At 45.3% G+C, this 17,705-nt stretch overlaps 9 protein-coding genes across 9 annotated transcripts; 3 read left to right on the top strand and 6 right to left on the bottom strand.

Moving 5' to 3' along the window:
• The first annotated feature begins 5 nt into the window (after positions 1 to 5).
• Positions 6 to 1,467, top strand: K450DRAFT_254961 (uncharacterized protein). Its single transcript, XM_051591277.1, has 4 exons — positions 6 to 211; positions 271 to 478; positions 546 to 617; positions 678 to 1,467. The coding sequence occupies exons 1-4, from the start codon at positions 31 to 33 to the stop codon at positions 1,282 to 1,284; spliced, it is 1,068 nt and encodes a 355-aa protein (XP_051441797.1). The 5' UTR covers positions 6 to 30; the 3' UTR covers positions 1,285 to 1,467.
• Positions 1,468 to 3,345: 1,878 nt separating this feature from the next.
• K450DRAFT_254981 (uncharacterized protein) lies at positions 3,346 to 4,468 on the bottom strand. Its single transcript, XM_051591278.1, has 6 exons — positions 4,342 to 4,468; positions 4,246 to 4,265; positions 4,082 to 4,175; positions 3,802 to 4,011; positions 3,588 to 3,739; positions 3,346 to 3,492 (listed from the first exon to the last, which is right to left on the bottom strand). Exons 1-6 carry the CDS (start codon positions 4,370 to 4,372, stop codon positions 3,445 to 3,447), a joined length of 555 nt encoding a protein of 184 aa, XP_051441798.1. The 5' UTR covers positions 4,373 to 4,468; the 3' UTR covers positions 3,346 to 3,444.
• A 1-nt stretch (position 4,469) lies between these two features.
• K450DRAFT_254985 (uncharacterized protein) lies at positions 4,470 to 6,619 on the bottom strand. The gene is made up of 7 exons (XM_051591279.1): positions 6,451 to 6,619; positions 6,292 to 6,373; positions 6,134 to 6,202; positions 5,482 to 6,070; positions 5,290 to 5,379; positions 5,127 to 5,219; positions 4,470 to 5,020 (listed from the first exon to the last, which is right to left on the bottom strand). Exons 1-7 carry the CDS (start codon positions 6,533 to 6,535, stop codon positions 4,532 to 4,534), a joined length of 1,497 nt encoding a protein of 498 aa, XP_051441799.1. The 5' UTR covers positions 6,536 to 6,619; the 3' UTR covers positions 4,470 to 4,531.
• Positions 6,620 to 6,688: 69 nt separating this feature from the next.
• K450DRAFT_254993 (uncharacterized protein) lies at positions 6,689 to 8,849 on the bottom strand. Its single transcript, XM_051591280.1, has 5 exons — positions 8,706 to 8,849; positions 8,605 to 8,636; positions 8,132 to 8,535; positions 6,917 to 8,037; positions 6,689 to 6,851 (listed from the first exon to the last, which is right to left on the bottom strand). The coding sequence occupies exons 1-5, from the start codon at positions 8,735 to 8,737 to the stop codon at positions 6,779 to 6,781; spliced, it is 1,662 nt and encodes a 553-aa protein (XP_051441800.1). The 5' UTR covers positions 8,738 to 8,849; the 3' UTR covers positions 6,689 to 6,778.
• A 1,206-nt stretch (positions 8,850 to 10,055) lies between these two features.
• On the bottom strand, positions 10,056 to 10,755 carry K450DRAFT_254996 (uncharacterized protein). Its single transcript, XM_051591281.1, has 2 exons — positions 10,547 to 10,755; positions 10,056 to 10,474 (listed from the first exon to the last, which is right to left on the bottom strand). Exons 1-2 carry the CDS (start codon positions 10,643 to 10,645, stop codon positions 10,064 to 10,066), a joined length of 510 nt encoding a protein of 169 aa, XP_051441801.1. The 5' UTR covers positions 10,646 to 10,755; the 3' UTR covers positions 10,056 to 10,063.
• Positions 10,756 to 10,846: 91 nt separating this feature from the next.
• Positions 10,847 to 12,880, top strand: K450DRAFT_255004 (uncharacterized protein). The gene is made up of 9 exons (XM_051591282.1): positions 10,847 to 11,020; positions 11,103 to 11,260; positions 11,319 to 11,431; positions 11,492 to 11,585; positions 11,682 to 11,787; positions 11,848 to 12,054; positions 12,120 to 12,265; positions 12,333 to 12,408; positions 12,470 to 12,880. Exons 1-9 carry the CDS (start codon positions 10,882 to 10,884, stop codon positions 12,772 to 12,774), a joined length of 1,344 nt encoding a protein of 447 aa, XP_051441802.1. The 5' UTR covers positions 10,847 to 10,881; the 3' UTR covers positions 12,775 to 12,880.
• Positions 12,881 to 12,951: 71 nt separating this feature from the next.
• On the bottom strand, positions 12,952 to 14,334 carry K450DRAFT_255021 (uncharacterized protein). The gene is made up of 6 exons (XM_051591283.1): positions 14,158 to 14,334; positions 13,931 to 14,094; positions 13,726 to 13,852; positions 13,583 to 13,662; positions 13,402 to 13,513; positions 12,952 to 13,334 (listed from the first exon to the last, which is right to left on the bottom strand). The coding sequence occupies exons 1-6, from the start codon at positions 14,236 to 14,238 to the stop codon at positions 13,062 to 13,064; spliced, it is 837 nt and encodes a 278-aa protein (XP_051441803.1). The 5' UTR covers positions 14,239 to 14,334; the 3' UTR covers positions 12,952 to 13,061.
• Positions 14,335 to 14,712: 378 nt separating this feature from the next.
• On the bottom strand, positions 14,713 to 16,318 carry K450DRAFT_255025 (uncharacterized protein). The gene has a single exon (XM_051591284.1). The coding sequence runs from the start codon at positions 16,091 to 16,093 to the stop codon at positions 15,026 to 15,028; it is 1,068 nt and encodes a 355-aa protein (XP_051441804.1). The 5' UTR covers positions 16,094 to 16,318; the 3' UTR covers positions 14,713 to 15,025.
• Positions 16,319 to 16,582: 264 nt separating this feature from the next.
• On the top strand, positions 16,583 to 17,485 carry K450DRAFT_255027 (uncharacterized protein). The gene is made up of 3 exons (XM_051591285.1): positions 16,583 to 17,002; positions 17,079 to 17,135; positions 17,219 to 17,485. Exons 1-3 carry the CDS (start codon positions 16,738 to 16,740, stop codon positions 17,350 to 17,352), a joined length of 456 nt encoding a protein of 151 aa, XP_051441805.1. The 5' UTR covers positions 16,583 to 16,737; the 3' UTR covers positions 17,353 to 17,485.
• Positions 17,486 to 17,705: the final 220 nt, after the last annotated feature.

A 17,705-nucleotide genomic window follows, 5' to 3' on the forward strand; every position in this document is an offset into this window, starting at 1 on the left:
TTGGCCTTGACTAGCTCCAACACTTCAACTATGCAATTGTGCGAATGCTGCAAAAAGAATCCTTTCAAGTATAAATGTCCTCGATGTGCATTCAAATCTTGCTCGCTGGATTGCTCGAAGACGCACAAGATAAAGACGGGCTGCTCAGGCGAACGCAGCAAGACCCACTACGTTCCGCTGAAGCAGTACAGCTATAACGATATGATGAGCGGTAAGTTTCTCAAATCGTGCAATACCGGCGTCTCCCTTTGCTGACATCAAAAACTATAGACTATGGATATCTGGAAGATATGTCTCGACAAGCTGATACCCTGTCTCGCCTGAATATGAAGAACGACCCGAAAAAAGCGGTATCCAAAAATGCCATGTGGAAGCAGAAAGGACTGGTAAATCAAGCTGAGCGAGCAGGCATAAAGCTTTCTCTGCTTCCTGCGGGAATGAAGAGGAGAAAGATCAACAGCACAAACTATAACCCGAAGTAAGCAGTGTGGAGCAGCCTATATGTATTTTATGTATATTTCACTGATCGAGCTGTAATGCAACAGACAAAGGTTGATATTCTGGACCGTAGAATTCATATTTCCCGCTTGCGAAGACAAGCGAGTGTTACTGCATCGGTATGCTGTTACAGAAAGTGGAATATATGTTTTAACAACCCCCTACTGACATGTTTATAGTATTCCAGCGTCAAAACCAATGAGAGAGTTACTAGATGACATCTTGACGACAGACACCCCACATGCCTCAGATGCACTGACCAGATTTCAATTGCAAAAGTACATCGATTCAGGGACAGATAGCTTTGTAGTTGGGTTGAAGAAAGAGTTCGTTCCGGCCGATCAGCAAAACACCTTCATTGATATGACGCCCATGATGGATTCTCCTCTGGCCGATATTCTGAAAGGCGAATCACTCTGCGAATTCCCAATTTTCCATGTCTGGATAGACAGTGCAGCTCCTGCCGTCACTCTGGAAGAAAAATCAGAAACCCCTTCCTTTAGAGGTTTGCATACATTGGTCGAACAGTCGAAAAAACCTGTCGAATCGCAACCAGATGTCGAGCCCGAAGTCATGGATGAGTCGGTGGATGCCTCTACAGAGAGTTCTTCCGAAGAAGTCTCATCTGAAAGCGAAGAAGAGAAATCAGATGATGAGAGCGACGATGAAGTGGAGGAAGCAGATATGGGCGAGTCGTCACAGACAGTCGAGGAGAAAAATTCTTCCCACATCAACGAAAAGTCACTGCCAGTAGAAGAAAACCAACCCACGCCATCATCTCTATAATGTAGTATACCAATCAACCTATTCTATCACCACAATTATTTAGAAATCCACCCAAGAGAATCAGTTTTTGTTTTGTTTCTCAATGCAGTCAGACTAGCATCTGTATAATAGTGAAATCGGTTTGGTTTGTGTACTGTAATTCAAGGATGGGAGGAGATAGAAGGGAAGAAGATAAAGAAGTTTACAATGCAGGTTTTAAATGTACCATTGGGGGTTTAGCTATTGGCCACCGGGAAGAGTGACGCCCTTGTGCTATTGAGAGAGTCCATTAGTCCAGGTATAGTCATGATCCACAGCGCACCCATAAACACTTACCTTGAATGCGAACCACCAGATGCAGAATGCTGCTACTATGAGTAATATGATCACCAGGATAACACAGAACCATTTTTTCTAGAAGGTGGGGTTAGACAACAGTTGCGACGCATCATGCCGGGTCCGTTCCTTACCTTTCTAGTGGCCTTCGCACTTGTAATTGCTCTATCAACATGTTTGTTGCCTTCTTCCAGATGAATGACAGTATCCTGTGCATGCATATCGATTTCCTTTAGCATCTCGCCCTGGTTTTCAACAAGCATATTCATCTGGATAAAAAGCTCATGCAGTTCCAAAATAGTTCGTTCAATCTTCTTAATGTCAACATGTCTGTTTTGAACCTCGCTGAGGACAGCGCGGGCTTGCCCTGATCGCTGTTGTTGCATAAGCTGCAGGGAGGGTGTCAGAATGTAACCTAGCGAGGTGGCGTTTTTCCAATCGGGGGACTTACTGATTGTGCAAAAATTTGTGGTGGCTCATCAGAATCCAGTACTTGGTCAATTTCCTCAGGTGAGGCATCAGGTTTGACTACAACATGTGGGTATCAGCAAGCAGGCAAGCAAGCAACACTCCAACCGTTCTCATCCTTACCAATACGGATTTGTCTCTCCACTCTTTGGCGGTATTTCTTTTCAAAAGTTCTTTCAATATCCTGATATCGCTGAATGGTTTCCAAGAACCGTTTCTTCAAAGCAGCATGCTATCATCCGAAATTGCGTTAGAAGCCGAGTGGAAATGGGGGCCTGAAAATGGGACACTCACCTGAGTTTTACGCATAGGAAGCTCGCCAGACGTTGGTGGCATACGAGCGTTGCTCAGCTCGATAGCTATAATAGGAGTCTTAATTTTTTTTTTCTGCCTGCGTGGGCTGGCTGGATCCGGTTTTTCCACCCACTTACCTTTAATTCTGTCTTTTGCTTGGTTATTCAACTTGGTCGTTCGCTTGACCATACGATCCAATTGGTGAGAATTTTCCTCTGCCTGTGATTCATTGATATTGACCAACGATAAACTATGTAACTCTTCAATTTTGATGATTTGGTCATTGATGTTGCGAACCAGTTCTTTTATGCCCTCGACCTGATCCATAGGTTGTGGTGAGTAAATTCCCGTCGATCCCTGATACACCACTCCACACATACCTCATTGAAAAAGCCTTCGGTAGAAGCCAATGCATCCCCACCCATCTTCGCTGGCGGCGGGGTCATTTCGTAATGATCGCTATATTTAGGTTCGGCATATCGATCACCGCGCGAGGACTTTTGATAGGCAGGTGATGGCGGTACAGGAGATTGTCTATGGGAGTAGTCATCGCGATCACTTTGAAAGCTGGCACTTCGTGGAGGAGTAGGAGAACGTTGGTATGAGGTGGGCATGGGTGGAGGTAGTTCGTCGTATTCATCGCTCAGGCGACTGAATATATAGGAAGAAGAAAATAAAAAGGAAGACATCAGCCTGATGGTTACCGCCCGCTTCATCTGCTTAAGCTACTTACCCATATCCTCTGTCGTTTTCGCGGGTATTGCCCTATGAACCAAAGCCAAAAAAAAAAATTCAGTAACGAAAAATACCCCCAGATAGAGTCAGTGTGATACTAACACGGAGCTCAGCTAAGCGATCTCTGCTCATGGTGAATCTGGACCCCATTGCGGTTGAGGTTTAGAGATGAGATGAAATGAATGGGAAGGGGAATCAAGTTTTGCCTTTGTCGGGTTTAAGTCGCCCTTCTCATATAATTTGGATAGTTTTTTGTGCAACTGTGATTTTACAGTAGAGTGGGATTTAATGGATGGGCTCCTTTGACTCCATCATCCCTATTGCCAAGGTATTTTATTTTTTATTATTTTACTTCTTCTTCTTATCCTCAACCAGGTCGATGTTATCCTCAGGAATCTAGTCATCATATGCAAGGTAATAAAAGTTATTAGTTTATTGATCGGCCCCCCGACGATCCCAGTCAAGAATTTTTTTTTTTTGAGCAAACTTACATGAGGCCAGTTGGCTAGAATAAGGTCTAACAATTCATCAGAAAAATCGCCTTGCACGACAATTTCGTCTTGGTTCTGGTTATTCTTAGCAACCGACGATCCACATGCGAAACGATTGGCGAACATCTTGGCTGCCTTCTTCAACTCAACGTCTATGCAAAATGGGGTCAAAAATAGGTCGTCTCCCACTTTAGTACACTGCCATGCGTCTTACCAAAAACTTCAAGTCCATGGATGGTGGTGACACATTTTCGCTTTGTTCTCTCCACTCGCTTAATGATAACGTGTGATTCCATCTTCTTCCTGTTCTCCTTCTCGAGCTTGGCTTCAAGTTGAGCTGATTTATCCTTGACGAGCGATCGGTCGTTCTTCTTTTCCTCTGGCTTTTCTTCAATCTGAATGCCTTCAACACCCTTTTCGATTTCTAGGATAGCATGGGTTAGTGGGTTGGAGCAGGGTTAATAAACGGAGAAGATCAGGAGAAGGAATCGCACCTTCCGTTTGCCCATATAATCTTGCAAATTCCTTTGCATTATTCTTCTGTAGCCATGCCTTGCATTTTCCTTGCGTTCCACTGAATTCGCAAAACTGTAGGAATGGTAGTGGGTTAGACGAAGGGGGGGGGGAATTGGCAATGCATGGCTATAAGTGTTCTTACCTCTGGTGGCATGGAGCACACTGTTGGATCAGACCATTGGATTAGTCAAAAGGCTGCTATATCCTTTTCTGTAACAGGTTGTCAATGCACACGTACCGCCACAATATAAAACGTCTTGAGCAATCATGCAATGGAATCACTGGGTTGCTGTTAAGATTGACTACAGTATGTTCACTGAGCCAGATTTTGCCGATGACAGATTTGCCCGTCACAAGCCACGACCCTATTGGAAATTTTTAAACAAAGCCCTCATGCATTACGAATATATTATAAGTGAAATACTACATTATGAGGAGGTATGACTTGTTGGTACAATTTGAATACGTCTTTCGATGGTTTGTGCTAAAAGATCGAGTGGGCCTATGGAGGTGTTCATGTCGGGTGCTACTCCGAAACCGGCGGTCAAATTGAAGAACGGCGTGGTCTCCAACAAGCCTGCGAAGGAGTAGTTCTCAGAAGTAAGAGCAAGCATGCTGGTGACAAACCGAGTCACGGTACGGAACTTTGCAAAATTGATCAAAGAGAGCTCATTAGGCGACGGTCGTCGTGTATCCTTCATGGAAGTGTAGCTACTTGCAACATCCGTCGAGTTGTCCTCCAAGTACGTCTTATTCCCTTCGACAAAGAACGTCAAGTCTTTGAGTACAATGGGGAAGAAAGGAATTGCAGGTGCTTTGGCCGATGAGAAAGCTGTTCGATAGGGACGCATGTTGCCGGAAACGTCCAGAAGCTTTTCAAGCGACCTCATGGTGGCTAAATCTCGACTGGGCATGGACTGGAGAGCAAGCGGATGGTTAGAGAGAACGATATGAGCTCCTCTCCCGCCCACCTCCCGCAAAAAAAAAAAAAAAGCAATGGTCGTCCCCTATATGTCAACTAACCTGCCATGCCTCCTCCAATTTCTGAACGCTGTTTGATTTGAGACCCATCACAATCACCATGGCAGTATGGTAGTTGTTCCAACCGAGGCAGAGCTATGACCCACCGGTGTGTTTAAAAGGTGCATATATGGATGTGCTTCAGCTGTAAAATAGGACGACTTACCCTTGCCACGTCAATGAATTTTCTCATCATTAAGCGACGCTGTTTCATGCCTTTGGCGACCAGTGTTTCATGGGCGACCCAGCGACTCAACTAGAACAAAAGATTTGGGATTAGACGAGTAGTCATTTGAAACAAATTAAATGTTAAAATGGTTCAGCGTGATCCCTAGGATGAACCCCCTACCCCACTCACCATATTTGCTCTTTTCGTCATTCTGAGAACATAGCTGTGCGATGGAGAGGAGTTGCACTCCATAGTGTTCCCTGCCTGTGCGCCGGCTCGCCAGGTACCATTAAGAAATTCAAAAGCAGAGATACATTTGAAATAATAAAAATCCGCCAGCGTCAAATACTGAGCAATCTCCTTGCTCTCGAACATGGAAAGCGAAGTCGAGGAGACGTTGGGTAAAGTGGGTGATTCAGGCGGGGTGGTGATACTGGAGACGAACGAAAAGATGCTGGATGCTCCAGACGGTCGACGGGAGACAAAGCTGCTTTTGGTGCTGGATTTAGGCAATGGGGTTTTCGGACTAGATGAGGCATGTAAGTATCGATCGGTTTGAAGAAGCGGATCAGCGGCCACGGTGATGAGGGTATGAACGGGACGAGCGTGACGAGCGCATTGTAGCTGAATCGACTCTCTGAGTAATGCGGCTTCTGACCTAAATCCAGCTCTCTGGATGTCGCCGTCCAAGAACGCCTGTAGTCGCTGCAGCAGTATCTCATTACACTGAAAATCCTCATACTGTAGCTTCAGCCATCGTGAAATGACATTAAGCACCCTAGTAGAAGAATTATATCAACATCACAGCTAGCATTTATCTATAGAGAGAATAGCTACGTACTTGACTTGAATAGTGCGCTGCCACTTTTCAAAGTAGTCTGCTTCACCTGGCGTAGCTTCTAAATGAAACGTATAAGCGACATGTCAAGGAGGTAGGCCAATGTGGTATCATTGGATGCATCTTTGCAACGATTCAATCCACAGCGACAAAAAGGATATCTGGCCATTAAGTTCTCCAGCAACTCGGCGGGACTGCAAAAATACGAATGGCAAAGCAAGTAGGTATCCACATAGTCCATATCTAGAGTTTGAATTTAGGAAGCCGTCAGAGTTACAAACATTATGATACCAGCTGCCATGTGGACCCACACTTCTTACCTTGGGCGGTCTCATCGGCCAGTTTAATAAATAATCTCTCTGCTGTACCTGCAACAACTTGTAGTTTTCCAGAAACCATCTCCATGATCAGCACTTCATTGCCATCCTCTAAGACATGTAAAACATTTCCTTCGCCACCCACACTCTGGCGCAGCCATGGAGCTGTGGGAGGAGAGGGATGAGTGAAGTTACTTAGGCTTTGTATAGATGAACCACATGACTTACATGTAGGTGAAAGGGGTACACCAGTGGGAACGAATATCTATATCGTATCGTTTGGTGGCGCGATAGCGTATGTCAATAGTACTGTAGGCTGCCGATCGCTTCTTCATGGATGCCTTACCTCAGATACTGGTTTGGAAGTTGCGCTACGATTACGAGCCGGCCTCCTTAGTTTGTTGCTGTATAAAGCCAAGTCAGAGTTAAAATTGACTAGCGTAAATGGGTGCCGTTGGAAAATAATCACCTCAATAGCGATATTAAACTGTCATCTTCAAGGGTAGGACTAGTAGGTCGTCGCATGGTAGCTGAACGCCGATGAGGTCTGGATTCATTCAAAGTTGTATTGCTTGAAGACGATTCTTTGCTCTCTGAAGAAGTTTTCGAGGGATATTTGGAGAGATCCGACTCTGACCTTGACGGAGGGGTGTTCACCTTGAGTTTGATAAGATCGCTTTCGGATTTAAAGTGCTTCATGTGTTTGGTGGTTAATCCCATCAGGTCGCTGCCCAAGCCAAGAAAATTGTTGCAAAGGTTAACTTTGCTATCGACTCCACGAAGAGTCATGCTGATAGCCCTAGATCGGATGAAGGTCGGTTCTGCAATTTCGGTTTGAATGGTCGGTACGGCTTGACTGGACACACTGCGTATAGAAGAGCCTTTTTTGCCGTTGCCCAGTGCCATGAGTCCTCTACTGGTACTTTCACTGGAACTTTGCCTGGGTGTGACGGGCTTCGACGAAAAGCCAGTAGGGGATGTGGTTCTGGGAGTGAGCATGCTAATGAAACTTGAGCGTTTCGGCGATGGCACTTTGAGGTTATCATCTGTATATGGGCTTAGATAGTCATCCGTCTCGCGTGCTCTAGTCGTGGCGTATCCAGAACGAGTGCGTCGACGTGAAAGTGTGGCACTGCGAGCTTTCTTTTTCGTATCCGTCCTAGGAGCGTCGAAACTGGGTGAGACGGGAAATGAGAAGTCAGCTTTGTCCAAGAGGCTGATGTCGACATCACTAGCAAACGCATTTCGCATCAAGCTTTCTATACTGGAGTCGCTTTCTTCGTGCTGCTCATGGGGTAGCATTTGGTTACTGGAGTCAGCGGGACTGCCATCGTCTTCCAAAGGCAAGCATATGGAATATTTGCTGGTTGACTCTGCTACCATTCTTATGCTCGTCTTTCGTGTGAATGGAGATACGAGCATTTGTACGGATGAGCGTTTAGGAGCCGTTTCCGGTTGCTCGTCTTTATCCATCATTGGATTGGTTTGATGCAATTGTATAGAACGACGTGATGCCTGCGAGAGGGTTGCCGCAGAGGGTGTAGATGACCATGCATCTTCAAACTTGTTGGAGTGCATAGCGGTATTGGACTAGTTGGGGTTGACGGTAAGCATGAATTGGAAAGCGAATCAAAAAAGTTGGAGAAAGAGTCTGTAAAGCCATGATGTAAATAGTTTCTGTTACCTTCTCCTGAACTGCATAGTCTCCGGCACTCCCTCGTTTGGATGAAGTTGTCGATCTGAAGAGAGATTTCAGACTTTTTTTGGTGGTGGTGGTTTTGTTGTCTCCACTGTCGCTATCGGTTTGGCTGGATCGAGCACCGGATGTGAGCGTGGCTCTATAGCCAGTACTATGATGGCTACTACGAGGACTCTTCTCATATCCTTCTCTGTCGGAGTCTACATCGCTGCTGCAATAGATCTCCTGGAGTGGCTCACTTGTGCATGTTTCTGTTAAATCTCCACTGAAGGAACTGTCGGTAGTGGCTTCTTCGCTGGTCGTGAATGGAGTCGGGACAACACCGTGTTTAGAATACCCTGATTTAGAGCGAATGGTGGAAGTTATACCTGTCAGCAGCCTTCTTCCCACTGTCATTGTTGGGTTGCGTTAGCGTTGGACCGTTTTTACCAAAATCGCTTTCCATTCAGCCACATTACCCGAATCCTTTCGTAGACGTCTTTCATGCATGCTAAGGTAAATCAAGATTAAAGGTGAGAGGTTGAAATTATCATCGCACGCTGGTAAGCTTTCACTTCACCTCGGATTGAACTGTTGAGAAGTACTGGACATTGGAGTACTGGAGTGTCGTCGACTCGACTCGCTGAAGATGGCTGGTATCTGACGCCTTTCTGAAGTATGGTGAAAAGAGAGGAAATGAAGAAAAGAAAAAAAATTATGTGCGTGATTACATTTTAATCAAGGTTGTATGTAATAAATAGATGGAGATCGTCAGTGCACATGGGTAGTTTTTTTTTTTTTTTGTTGTGTTCCAGGTGTGAGAGATCGTCAATCTTTGTACGCACTGCCAAGCTGATCTTTGAAACCATCCTACCTCTCGGCATAACGAGCGTCAAGCGTCTATGTTCTTCGCTTTGATAGGAATAACTATGTCGGTTTGCTGCTCTCATCGTCTATGCAAGGTTAAAAGATGTAGGTGGTGATGATGATGATGCTCAATTAGATTTGCCAGTGTTGCAGACAAAGCCAGAGCCAAAAAGAAAAAGTTGCGTTTCGATCCAAAAAGAAGAAAGAAAAATGACCCAAACTAGTCACCGTCATTTGTTTTACAGCACCAAGGAGAATGTACATAAAAAAGGGTGAGGGATGAGGATAAACATTGTCGTGATTATCCCCTTCCTCGTTGCCTATGCCTAACATTGGATGGGCTGGCTGGTGTAGGCAAACGAGCAAATGGATGGCGCCAAATACCATCGATCGTCCTATACCGTCTGTTTATTTTGATTCACGGCATCTACATTTAGTACAAAGACACTCCGTTCAAGAAAAGATATTCAGGGCGTATCCAGTAGTGTACTGCAACGGGGATGGGATGTAATTCCACCGGACCCTAAAAAATTATAAATTCGCATGGACTCCATTGAAACCGGTTCTCAACCTTTACGTCACGGACGTTCCACAAAGACGACTGGGGGCAGCAACCGATATCATAGTGGTTGGTACAAGGGGAACATTGTGTTTGTAATATGGCACGCTGCTGTGCAAAGCCATGGTGCTGGCTCCATGGATACCCCGCCGCTCAAGTTGGCAACGATCGGAAGGTCTGGGTATATTGGGACTGTACCGAATACCACCTTTACATGCCAATTAGGAAGGGATGTAATACGAATATTTACAGACCCATTTTAGCTGTGAACTACTCCTATGGATCGGGTAGCTGTCAATATGGCAACCGTCCAGTCGAATAGTGCGGTGGCAGCAACTTAGGAACCTATGCATGACATTACATTGCGTAGCGTGGCAGGGAGACGCCATTCTCTGACGCCCAAACCTGTGCTGTAGCCACTACGGAAAATTAATGATGCTTTAAAAAGTGATGGTGCAGTTTAATGAAGAATTGAATATGCAAAGTCTATGACAAAAGGAACAACTCGATGTTTAAGCCAAGAGAATCATGCCCGCTGCGAAGACGGCAGCCGCAGCGCCAGCGTACTTCACATGTGTCTTGTCAGCAGTATTCATGGGCTGATTCCAGCGTTGATTATTGCCTGCAGCTCCTGCCGAAGGCATACCAAAGGGCATGGATGAAGACGGGCTCATGCGCATGCTTCCACTCCAAGTTGCCGATGGCATCATGCTACTTCCCGACATGTTTGTGGCCATAGGAGGAACGGATTGGCCAGGGAGACCGGAGGAAGACGAATTGGTAGAGGCTCCATCTTGCTGTGGGAAATTTTGTGGTGCATTGTTAGCACCTGGCCATCCTACAAAACAATCGGTATAACAGGTATTGTCTGCTCCACAATCGGCGAGACATGTGTTGGTAGAAGTCACACAGTCTTCCAGGCACTACACATAATGAAAGAAATAAATTATTCATGTTTGCAGAGGTCTGAAGCAGAAGGAGCTCTGAAATCTTACTCCAGTATCATCATCATCACAATCGCATTGACCAGGTTCGGCAGCTGTAGCGACGGCAGCCAGAGCAGCCACGGCTAGGAGAGGTAGATAGACTTTCATTTCAATTCAGTGTTAGAGACCAGAGGTTCTTGGAGACAATCAATGTGTGATGGCATCGGGTTCTTATAGTCGATGGATGATCGAAGGGATATATTTATTGTCACTGGAATGAAATGTTTCCAAAATTGAAGACCCTAAAAAAAAAAAATCCAGCGTCACGACAGCAGCCTGTTGAATTTATTTTCCCTCGGCGGCCCAACCCCTCAGCTGCGGTCCAATCTCAAGCATGGGCACTAATGAACATGGTGCGTAGTCGCAATGTTTGGAACGTTCTGATCTGTTGTTCTCGAAATGATTACTCAACTACTCATCAACATGCTGTAGCCAGCAAGAGAAGAGCAGACGCGTTAGAAAAGGAAGCTCCAGCCAAGATCGGTATGTACTCCGCGTTCCTGGACGTCGAGACAATATAACCCTACTAAACTTGGGCGGCTTTCTTGAAAAAATCCCGTCATAGCACGAGGAGCTAGTAATGCTACCATTCATCCGTTCTTTACGTCACCTCAAGCCTCCAAGAAATTCAATATCTCATGGGAAGGATCCAATGATTCCATATTAAGCGCCGTGACCCGTGAATCGGATGATACTCGGACTAAAATTGCTGCCTTTGATCTTGTAAGTACGACGGTGAATGCAATTATGCTACGGACGGGGACTAATGTGGCATGGAAAGGATGGAACGCTTATATTGACAGCGAGCGGTAGGACGTTTGCCAAAGATGAAAATGACTGGAAATGGCTAAGCGCGTCTGTGCCCAAGAAGTTAGAAAGTCTACACAAGGATGGGTAAGGCTGGCTGAAGAGATAGAGGGATGGATGGGACGTATTCTGATGTTGGACATTTAGGTATGCTATTGCCATACTGAGCAATCAAAATGGACTGAACTCTGCATCGAAAGTGACAGCCTTCAAGCGCAAGCTGGCCACTATATTATCCCAGGTAGGGAGAATTACAGTTACCATCGAAAAGAATAGCATGGAGACTGTTGCGTGCTGGGGCTCGATGGCAAAAGTTGACTTACATACCTTGGGTCAGCTCTCCATTTCAGTGAGGTTGATTGCAGCAATGAAGAAGGATATAAACAGAAAGCCGGCGACGGGCATGTGGGAGTTGCTACAGAAGAGTGTCAATGGAAAAATAGGTAGAAGCTGTTTTTGATGTTTTGTGAAATGTTCAGCGACTGAAACTGATCTCTAAACAGATCTAGGAGAGAGTTTTTATATTGGAGATGCAGCTGGAAGAGCTGAAGGGTGGAAAGTCAAGGCGAAGAAGGACCATTCATGTGGCGACCGCAAGTTTGCAGACAATATTGGTATTCAATTCCAAACGCCGGAGGAGTTCTTTTTTAATGAATCGCCCGTCAAGTTTAGCTGGGGCGGGTTTGATCCCAAGAAGGCGACGACAGAAGGTGTGTATTGAGCATTCATCGTCGCTACGGTCCATGGTCGCTGACACATCCTATACAACCTGTAGGTCCAGTGTGTTCGCCTGCCGATACGCCACTTGTTCCAGAAGATGGTCACCAAGAAGTGATTGTTTTTGTCGGCTACCCAGCTAGTGGTAAATCCACTTTTGCCCATAAGCATCTGGTGCCCAAGGGCTATGCCTATATCAATCAGGTAACGCTTTGGAAGCTAGTGATCCTTTATACATGCGTCGGTCATCTCACCCATCCGTCTCAAATAGGACACATTGAAGACTCGAGAAAAGTGTATAGCAGCTTGTCGTGCTGCTTTAGCAGAAGGGAAATCAGTGGTGATAGGTAAATGCTATGGATCATGCATTGTATGTCTAAAGGCCAACGCTGACGGTTCCAATACTAGATAACACGAATGCAGAGAGATACACTCGCGAGTATTATATTAAAGCAGCCAAAGACAGGAACGCCAAAATTCGATGCTTCTGGTTCACTGCTTCGAGGGAACTCGCTGAGCACAATAACAGCTACCGGGCGTACAATGCTACTGAAGGTGGTCGTGAGTTACTATCACGCATGGTGTTCCAAATGTTCAGCTCCAAATTGCAGGAACCCAGTATTTCCGAAGGGTTTGAAGAGATTAAGAAGATTCATTTTATATTGGACGGCTCCGAAGAGGAGCGAAAAAAGTGGCAGCAATGGTGGAGCTAGTGCTGGCTGGCCACAATGTATAGGTAGCAAAGCAATGAATAAAACGAGAAATTTGATTCACTTGTAAGCTACCCATTGAAACCGCAGTAAGTTTGATTTTCAATTCACAGTATGAACTGTAGCGCAATAAGTAGAACATGACCTAGGACATGCATCAAGTTCCATGTAATCAACAATATACAATATTCCACGGAAAGGATGAATGAATGAATCAGAATAACGAAAAGAAGTTTGAATAAATATGAGCCAAGGAGCCCATCCACCTGACTGCACAAGATCCTGCCGCCTTATTCATCGTCCACTCGGTCTGCTGGTTCCGAGCCTTGATCCTCATCTCCTGCATCCTCCGCGCCAATAGTAGATGTATCGGTGTCATCGGGTATCTCCTGTACAGTAGATGTTGAAGACCGTCGCGATAGAATAGCAGGTGATTCAGACGTCGGTGAGTTTGACGATGGTTCGTCGCCATCTGTACTGCGAGGTATGATGAGGAGGGACTTTGGAATGAGAGAATACTTTTTGGACAAGCGGACGAATCTGCTATGTAAGCATGTTTCATTCTAGAAGAAAGTATCAGAAGCATTAGATCAAGCCCATGGTGGTAAAATTAGGACGTGACTAGCTCACCTCAAAAAACTCAAATGCTTCCCTATGGTGAAAGTAGGCATGTGCGAATATACGATACAACCGACGTGCGATGGCTTGAAGATGTTTCAATGAAGGTTCTGGAATAGAGATCCTAAGAAGAGGTTTTTGTTCGGTTAGCACACGTATTCGTGTACTTGCCATGCCACGCCGCGTCACATACCTGCTAGGAAAGTATTTTGAATTGTTTAAGAGCATAGTGGCTCCGTCCAAAGTATGAACGATGTAGTCGATGGCAGGGCACTATTGAAGATCAGCCAGCGTGAGCAATGGATTCGATGGTGACAAGCTAATAGTTCTACATACGGATTTGGTGACTGGATGCGCTGCGCAAAGGTACAGCCAGCCGTCAGCTTTCATTTCAGGACAGGAGTCTACGGTGCATTCGGAATCCAGACTGGGTATAAGATAATTCAGTTGCGAGCATAGCTGTCTGATAAAGCAAAAGTAGAGGAATGGAGACGTTTAGCTAGGATCAGGTCAGCCCTTCACCATGTTGTGCGAAGGGTACCTCAAATGCTCATATTGCCAGATCTCCGCATCGATGCCCTCTGGCAAGTCTATTAAGCGCTGTATGTCAGTGTAATCTTCCCTCAGCAGTTGTTGCAAGTACTCTTGTACTGAAAATGACGACTCAATGTCGTCTAATGCTAGCGTTGGCCATTGGAAGGTGTCCTAATGTGGAAAGCCCGTTGGTTACATGGCCAGCAGTGTGCACAAGAGGCTCTATATGCCTACCTCGACGTGTGAACCAGGATATAACCTTCGTAAAGGAGTGTTTGATGTCGTTGTGGTTGATTCTTCGACGGCTGTGGTCATTGTGTATTGAATAGGAGCCGAAAGTGTGGATAGCGGTGATTTGCCTTTGCCAAATTCTGCATGAGGACGTTACTTTAAAATTTTAGCTTTTGGCGAATGAAATGGCGCGCGTCTATGCCAACATAGCGCTGTAGGGCCAAAAGCGTGATGCGGTCGAACAGGATGCATTATTTTATAAGAGACTCAATACTATGGTGTGATTCGTCCAAGGTATATATTTGATTCAGCGGCTGCTTCGTCTTGTACAGCCGTGCCTGAAATGCTTACGACGCTGTAGACGTTCAAGATACAGCTCTACACCATGGACCCCATCCGATTCCCTTTCAGTGCAACAATGACTTCCTTCTGCTCTACAATACCCATGTTTCACAACACCGTAGGCTTGGAGTGACTTGCATATGCAGCTACTGATACACACTTTCTAATCTGACCTTCAAACTAATTTCCACAGAATCCGTAGCTTAGCTTGAAAGGTGGTGTCACAGCGGCCACAGTTCTTTTTTTTTTTTTGTCAATATAGGCCCGGACTAACATTCACTGCCAAAACACAGGCGAAAACAAAAAGTCAAATGGGATACATAGTTTATAGACGTGGGTTCTATGGTGTAATATTAAATGGAAAGAGCAACACATTAACTGGAAGAGAAATAAAGCTAGTTACATTACGATGAATAGGTATTTACAATACACTGTGACAATTATACAAAGTGTTTTCTGGCTCATTTCACTTTTTCGTCCCCTTCCTCCTGCTCCTTATGTAGCTGGCTCACTGCGGCATCGGCTGTCTCTACCATGGTCTGGTTGACATACCACAATCCATGTTGTCGCAACGCATCACGCTTTTCGTCAGCAACCTAAATAAGAATAAGCAGTTAGTCCCAAAAATAACCAGCAGCAGCAGTTGTGGTACCGGTGTCACCACCCAAAAAAATAAATAATTAATTACCAGGTAGTTTGCGTGAGCAATGTAGGGTTGGACACCCCATCGCTGCGGTACATCGTTTTGAAAGTAGGCGAATCCATTGGGGAATAGGAACAGATCCAATAAAACCACAGGGGAAGTGCGCATATCCATATCAAGATTATACAACGCCTTGTTCATGGCGCCTTGTTGTGTATATTCACCCGTATCCTGAAGCTCAATGGTGTCTGCTAGTAGCTTCTTCATTGAATATTCGGGCCGCATGATATAAAATCCACTGTTGATGTTGGTTTGATCATATCCTTCTTGTTGAAACAACACATGGGACTCTTGACGCACGCTCAGTCGGCCAGCCAAAAAGTCAACCACATGTGGCTGAAGCCATACGATATCGACGTCTGAGAAAAAGACAGTGAATCCAAAGTAAAGCAATCGCTGGACCACTAAAGTTTTGGCGTGGGTGATGGCTGCATAGGTTGGTGAGTAATAGTCTGAGAAAGTTGCTTCAATAGGTTTGTGGAACCATTCGTATGGAATCTTCGACGCATGGTTGCCGTAGCCGCTGGCTTCGAGATGGTTGTAAAGGTCATCGTCGATGCAAAACACCACATACTTCTCATGACCAGTTTTCTCCAAAGATATGATCCAATTGTAGACGTAATCCCGCATACCATAGTTGGCAGTGGCGATAACAAGGATGTTGTCCTGTGACAACTGATCTCGGATCTTGTTCATGAAGTTTTCCTCTGGCTCGGGAAAGGTTTGCTTCAGAATAAGATCAGATTGATTGACTATTGGAAGTTGTTCTTCCTGGACGTATTCAGAGGGTATATTTCGAACAACTTGGGTATAGCTTGATGAAAGATAGAACATGGACAATAAGACCACACAAGCTAGAAGTCCCAAACCCGAGAGTTTCGTTCTAGGTTCCATATTGAAGTGATTGCGATGAAAAGAATGGAGAGTTGCTCGGGATGAGGAGAAGCGAGAAAAATAAATTCCCAAATAAATAAAAGGTCGGTGCCTGAGTGTTATTTCAATTCTGGAGCTGAAACGTGACTTAATGAAAGTCCGTCGTATTCCTCATATTCTGCCAAAGTTTATCGCTGCTTCGGTCAGTCGTTCGGCTTTGACGGACAGGATAAAGACTAAACCCACCCACCTATGTAAACCGACACACCTCTTCTTTCACCATGCTCTTTACCAATGCCTTGTTGACAAGGCTAACGGACTATTTCGCTTTAGACTTTGGTCAATCCGACACTAACTGGCTCTCTAACCCAGCAGCTAAAGGCAACTCCGACGCCAAGCTTGTACGAAATTCTAGTGACACCGATTGGTTTATGGGCGAGTTCCCGCTGGCCTTGCTTTTCAAGTATTTCATCGATACATCCATACTGGAGAAAATAAAAACCAAGGGCTACGATGTTGAGTTCGAGTTGAATACAGTCGATCCCTTTGTTCACAAAATCACTTTGGCCGATGGTTCACAGGGATCTACTGAGATTATCTTTCAAGGTTGGCCGCAAACCTAGCATTTTCCGCTTTTGAACTGAACCGAAATTTTTTTTCTTCATATGACGATTAACGTTTATCCAGGCTTTTTTCGGCGAAAACTTTACCAGTTGCAAGATTTCAAGACCTTCCAACGCCTTGGCCGATCCACTCCCCCCATTTCATCTTTCATACCCAATATCAGGATTGACCACCTTGTGGACCAGTTACAGCAGTTGTACGGGACGCTGGGTATCTCCAGCACAACCATCGAGTGGATGTGTCTGCAAGATCCGCGTGCAAAGTTTACTTATCAACGGCCACAACTGCCTGGACAGCAGTATCCAGGTGAGTGCTTGGGGGGTTTTTCGGCGCTGATGCATGCGGCACCTCAATGTTTTATTCCTCCCCCACCGCCACACAGGTCTTGGCATGAGTAACGATATCTTGACTTTAACAATCACTATGGCCCGAGAGCAATGTAAGTCAAGCGGCTCGTGAATCCATTGTCGTCATACGCTAATTTTCATAAATCAAAAATTTTTTTGTTTTCAATCTCATTAGCGCGAGACGCCGTTTGCGTTCAGCCCGACCATTTTCACAATGCGCTATTCTTTCAGAGGAAGGGATTCATATATTTGAATCCAGCGTACCAGGCTGTATTTGATGTGCTGTGTGGTACGTTTGGTGAATTTTGAGCTATGGAGTTCTAACGCTGACGATGTTCCATAGAAAACCTAGAGGACGATATCAGCACACATGGGCTGGCCTATGTGTCGTGGGCTATCCAGTATGGCTACGTGAAGGACTGCAATGGAAGTGCATTCAGGTACGGGTAGATAAGAAACATAAATTAAAATTAAGCTGAGGTTTAATTCGGTTTTCCAGTTGGCAGTTGGAAGAGCAACTGTATCCTGTGTCCGACAAGCTGAGCGCCGTGCTTGATTCTTTGGCGTATTGGAACATGTACAGTCAGTACAAGCAGCAATGCTCAGCCTACTTTTTGAACCATCAGGAAACCATCGCCATAGCTCAGTATTCTTGCGCTCGG

Source organism: Umbelopsis ramanniana (genome assembly GCF_025399195.1).
Source record: "Umbelopsis ramanniana AG unplaced genomic scaffold K450scaffold_58, whole genome shotgun sequence".
Classification (NCBI taxonomy): domain Eukaryota; kingdom Fungi; phylum Mucoromycota; class Umbelopsidomycetes; order Umbelopsidales; family Umbelopsidaceae; genus Umbelopsis; species Umbelopsis ramanniana.

Bases quoted from the DNA above. Each gene is read 5' to 3' on its own strand.
- K450DRAFT_254961 (XM_051591277.1), top strand. From the start codon at position 31: ATGCAATTGTGCGAATGCTGCAAAAAGAATCCTTTCAAGTATAAATGT. The intron at 212-270 runs GTAAGTTTCTCA...CAAAAACTATAG, and splicing joins CTATAACGATATGATGAGCG to ACTATGGATATCTGGAAGAT. The intron at 479-545 runs GTAAGCAGTGTG...GTAATGCAACAG, and splicing joins AGCACAAACTATAACCCGAA to ACAAAGGTTGATATTCTGGA.
- K450DRAFT_254981 (XM_051591278.1), bottom strand. From the start codon at position 4,372: ATGATTGCTCAAGACGTTTTATATTGTGGCG. The intron at 4,176-4,245 runs GTAAGAACACTT...CCATTCCTACAG, and splicing joins TGTGCTCCATGCCACCAGAG to TTTTGCGAATTCAGTGGAAC. The intron at 4,012-4,081 runs GTGCGATTCCTT...ATGCTATCCTAG, and splicing joins ATTATATGGGCAAACGGAAG to AAATCGAAAAGGGTGTTGAA.
- K450DRAFT_254985 (XM_051591279.1), bottom strand. From the start codon at position 6,535: ATGGAGATGGTTTCTGGAAAACTACAAGTTGTTGCAGGTACAGCAGAG. The intron at 6,374-6,450 runs GTAAGAAGTGTG...TTCAAACTCTAG, and splicing joins GGCCGATGAGACCGCCCAAG to ATATGGACTATGTGGATACC. The intron at 5,021-5,126 runs GTTAGTTGACAT...CTTGCTCTCCAG, and splicing joins AATTGGAGGAGGCATGGCAG to TCCATGCCCAGTCGAGATTT.
- K450DRAFT_254993 (XM_051591280.1), bottom strand. From the start codon at position 8,737: ATGTCCAGTACTTCTCAACAGTTCAATCCGAG. The intron at 8,637-8,705 runs GTGAAGTGAAAG...GATTTACCTTAG, and splicing joins TCTCAACAGTTCAATCCGAG to CATGCATGAAAGACGTCTAC. The intron at 6,852-6,916 runs GTGATTATTTTC...GGCTTTATACAG, and splicing joins AGTTTAATATCGCTATTGAG to CAACAAACTAAGGAGGCCGG.
- K450DRAFT_254996 (XM_051591281.1), bottom strand. From the start codon at position 10,645: ATGAAAGTCTATCTACCTCTCCTAGCCGTGGCTGCTCTGGCTGCCGTC. The intron at 10,475-10,546 runs GTAAGATTTCAG...CATTATGTGTAG, and splicing joins GTGATGATGATGATACTGGA to TGCCTGGAAGACTGTGTGAC.
- K450DRAFT_255004 (XM_051591282.1), top strand. From the start codon at position 10,882: ATGAACATGGTGCGTAGTCGCAATGTTTGGAACGTTCTGATCTGTTGT. The intron at 11,432-11,491 runs GTAAGGCTGGCT...TTGGACATTTAG, and splicing joins GAAAGTCTACACAAGGATGG to GTATGCTATTGCCATACTGA. The intron at 11,788-11,847 runs GTAGAAGCTGTT...ATCTCTAAACAG, and splicing joins GAGTGTCAATGGAAAAATAG to ATCTAGGAGAGAGTTTTTAT.
- K450DRAFT_255021 (XM_051591283.1), bottom strand. From the start codon at position 14,238: ATGACCACAGCCGTCGAAGAATCAACCACAACGACATCAAACACTCCT. The intron at 14,095-14,157 runs GTAGGCATATAG...TTTCCACATTAG, and splicing joins ATCCTGGTTCACACGTCGAG to GACACCTTCCAATGGCCAAC. The intron at 13,853-13,930 runs GTACCCTTCGCA...TTGCTTTATCAG, and splicing joins TGGCAATATGAGCATTTGAG to ACAGCTATGCTCGCAACTGA.
- K450DRAFT_255025 (XM_051591284.1), bottom strand. From the start codon at position 16,093: ATGGAACCTAGAACGAAACTCTCGGGTTTGGGACTTCTAGCTTGTGTG.
- K450DRAFT_255027 (XM_051591285.1), top strand. From the start codon at position 16,738: ATGACGATTAACGTTTATCCAGGCTTTTTTCGGCGAAAACTTTACCAG. The intron at 17,003-17,078 runs GTGAGTGCTTGG...ACCGCCACACAG, and splicing joins GCCTGGACAGCAGTATCCAG to GTCTTGGCATGAGTAACGAT. The intron at 17,136-17,218 runs GTAAGTCAAGCG...CAATCTCATTAG, and splicing joins CACTATGGCCCGAGAGCAAT to CGCGAGACGCCGTTTGCGTT.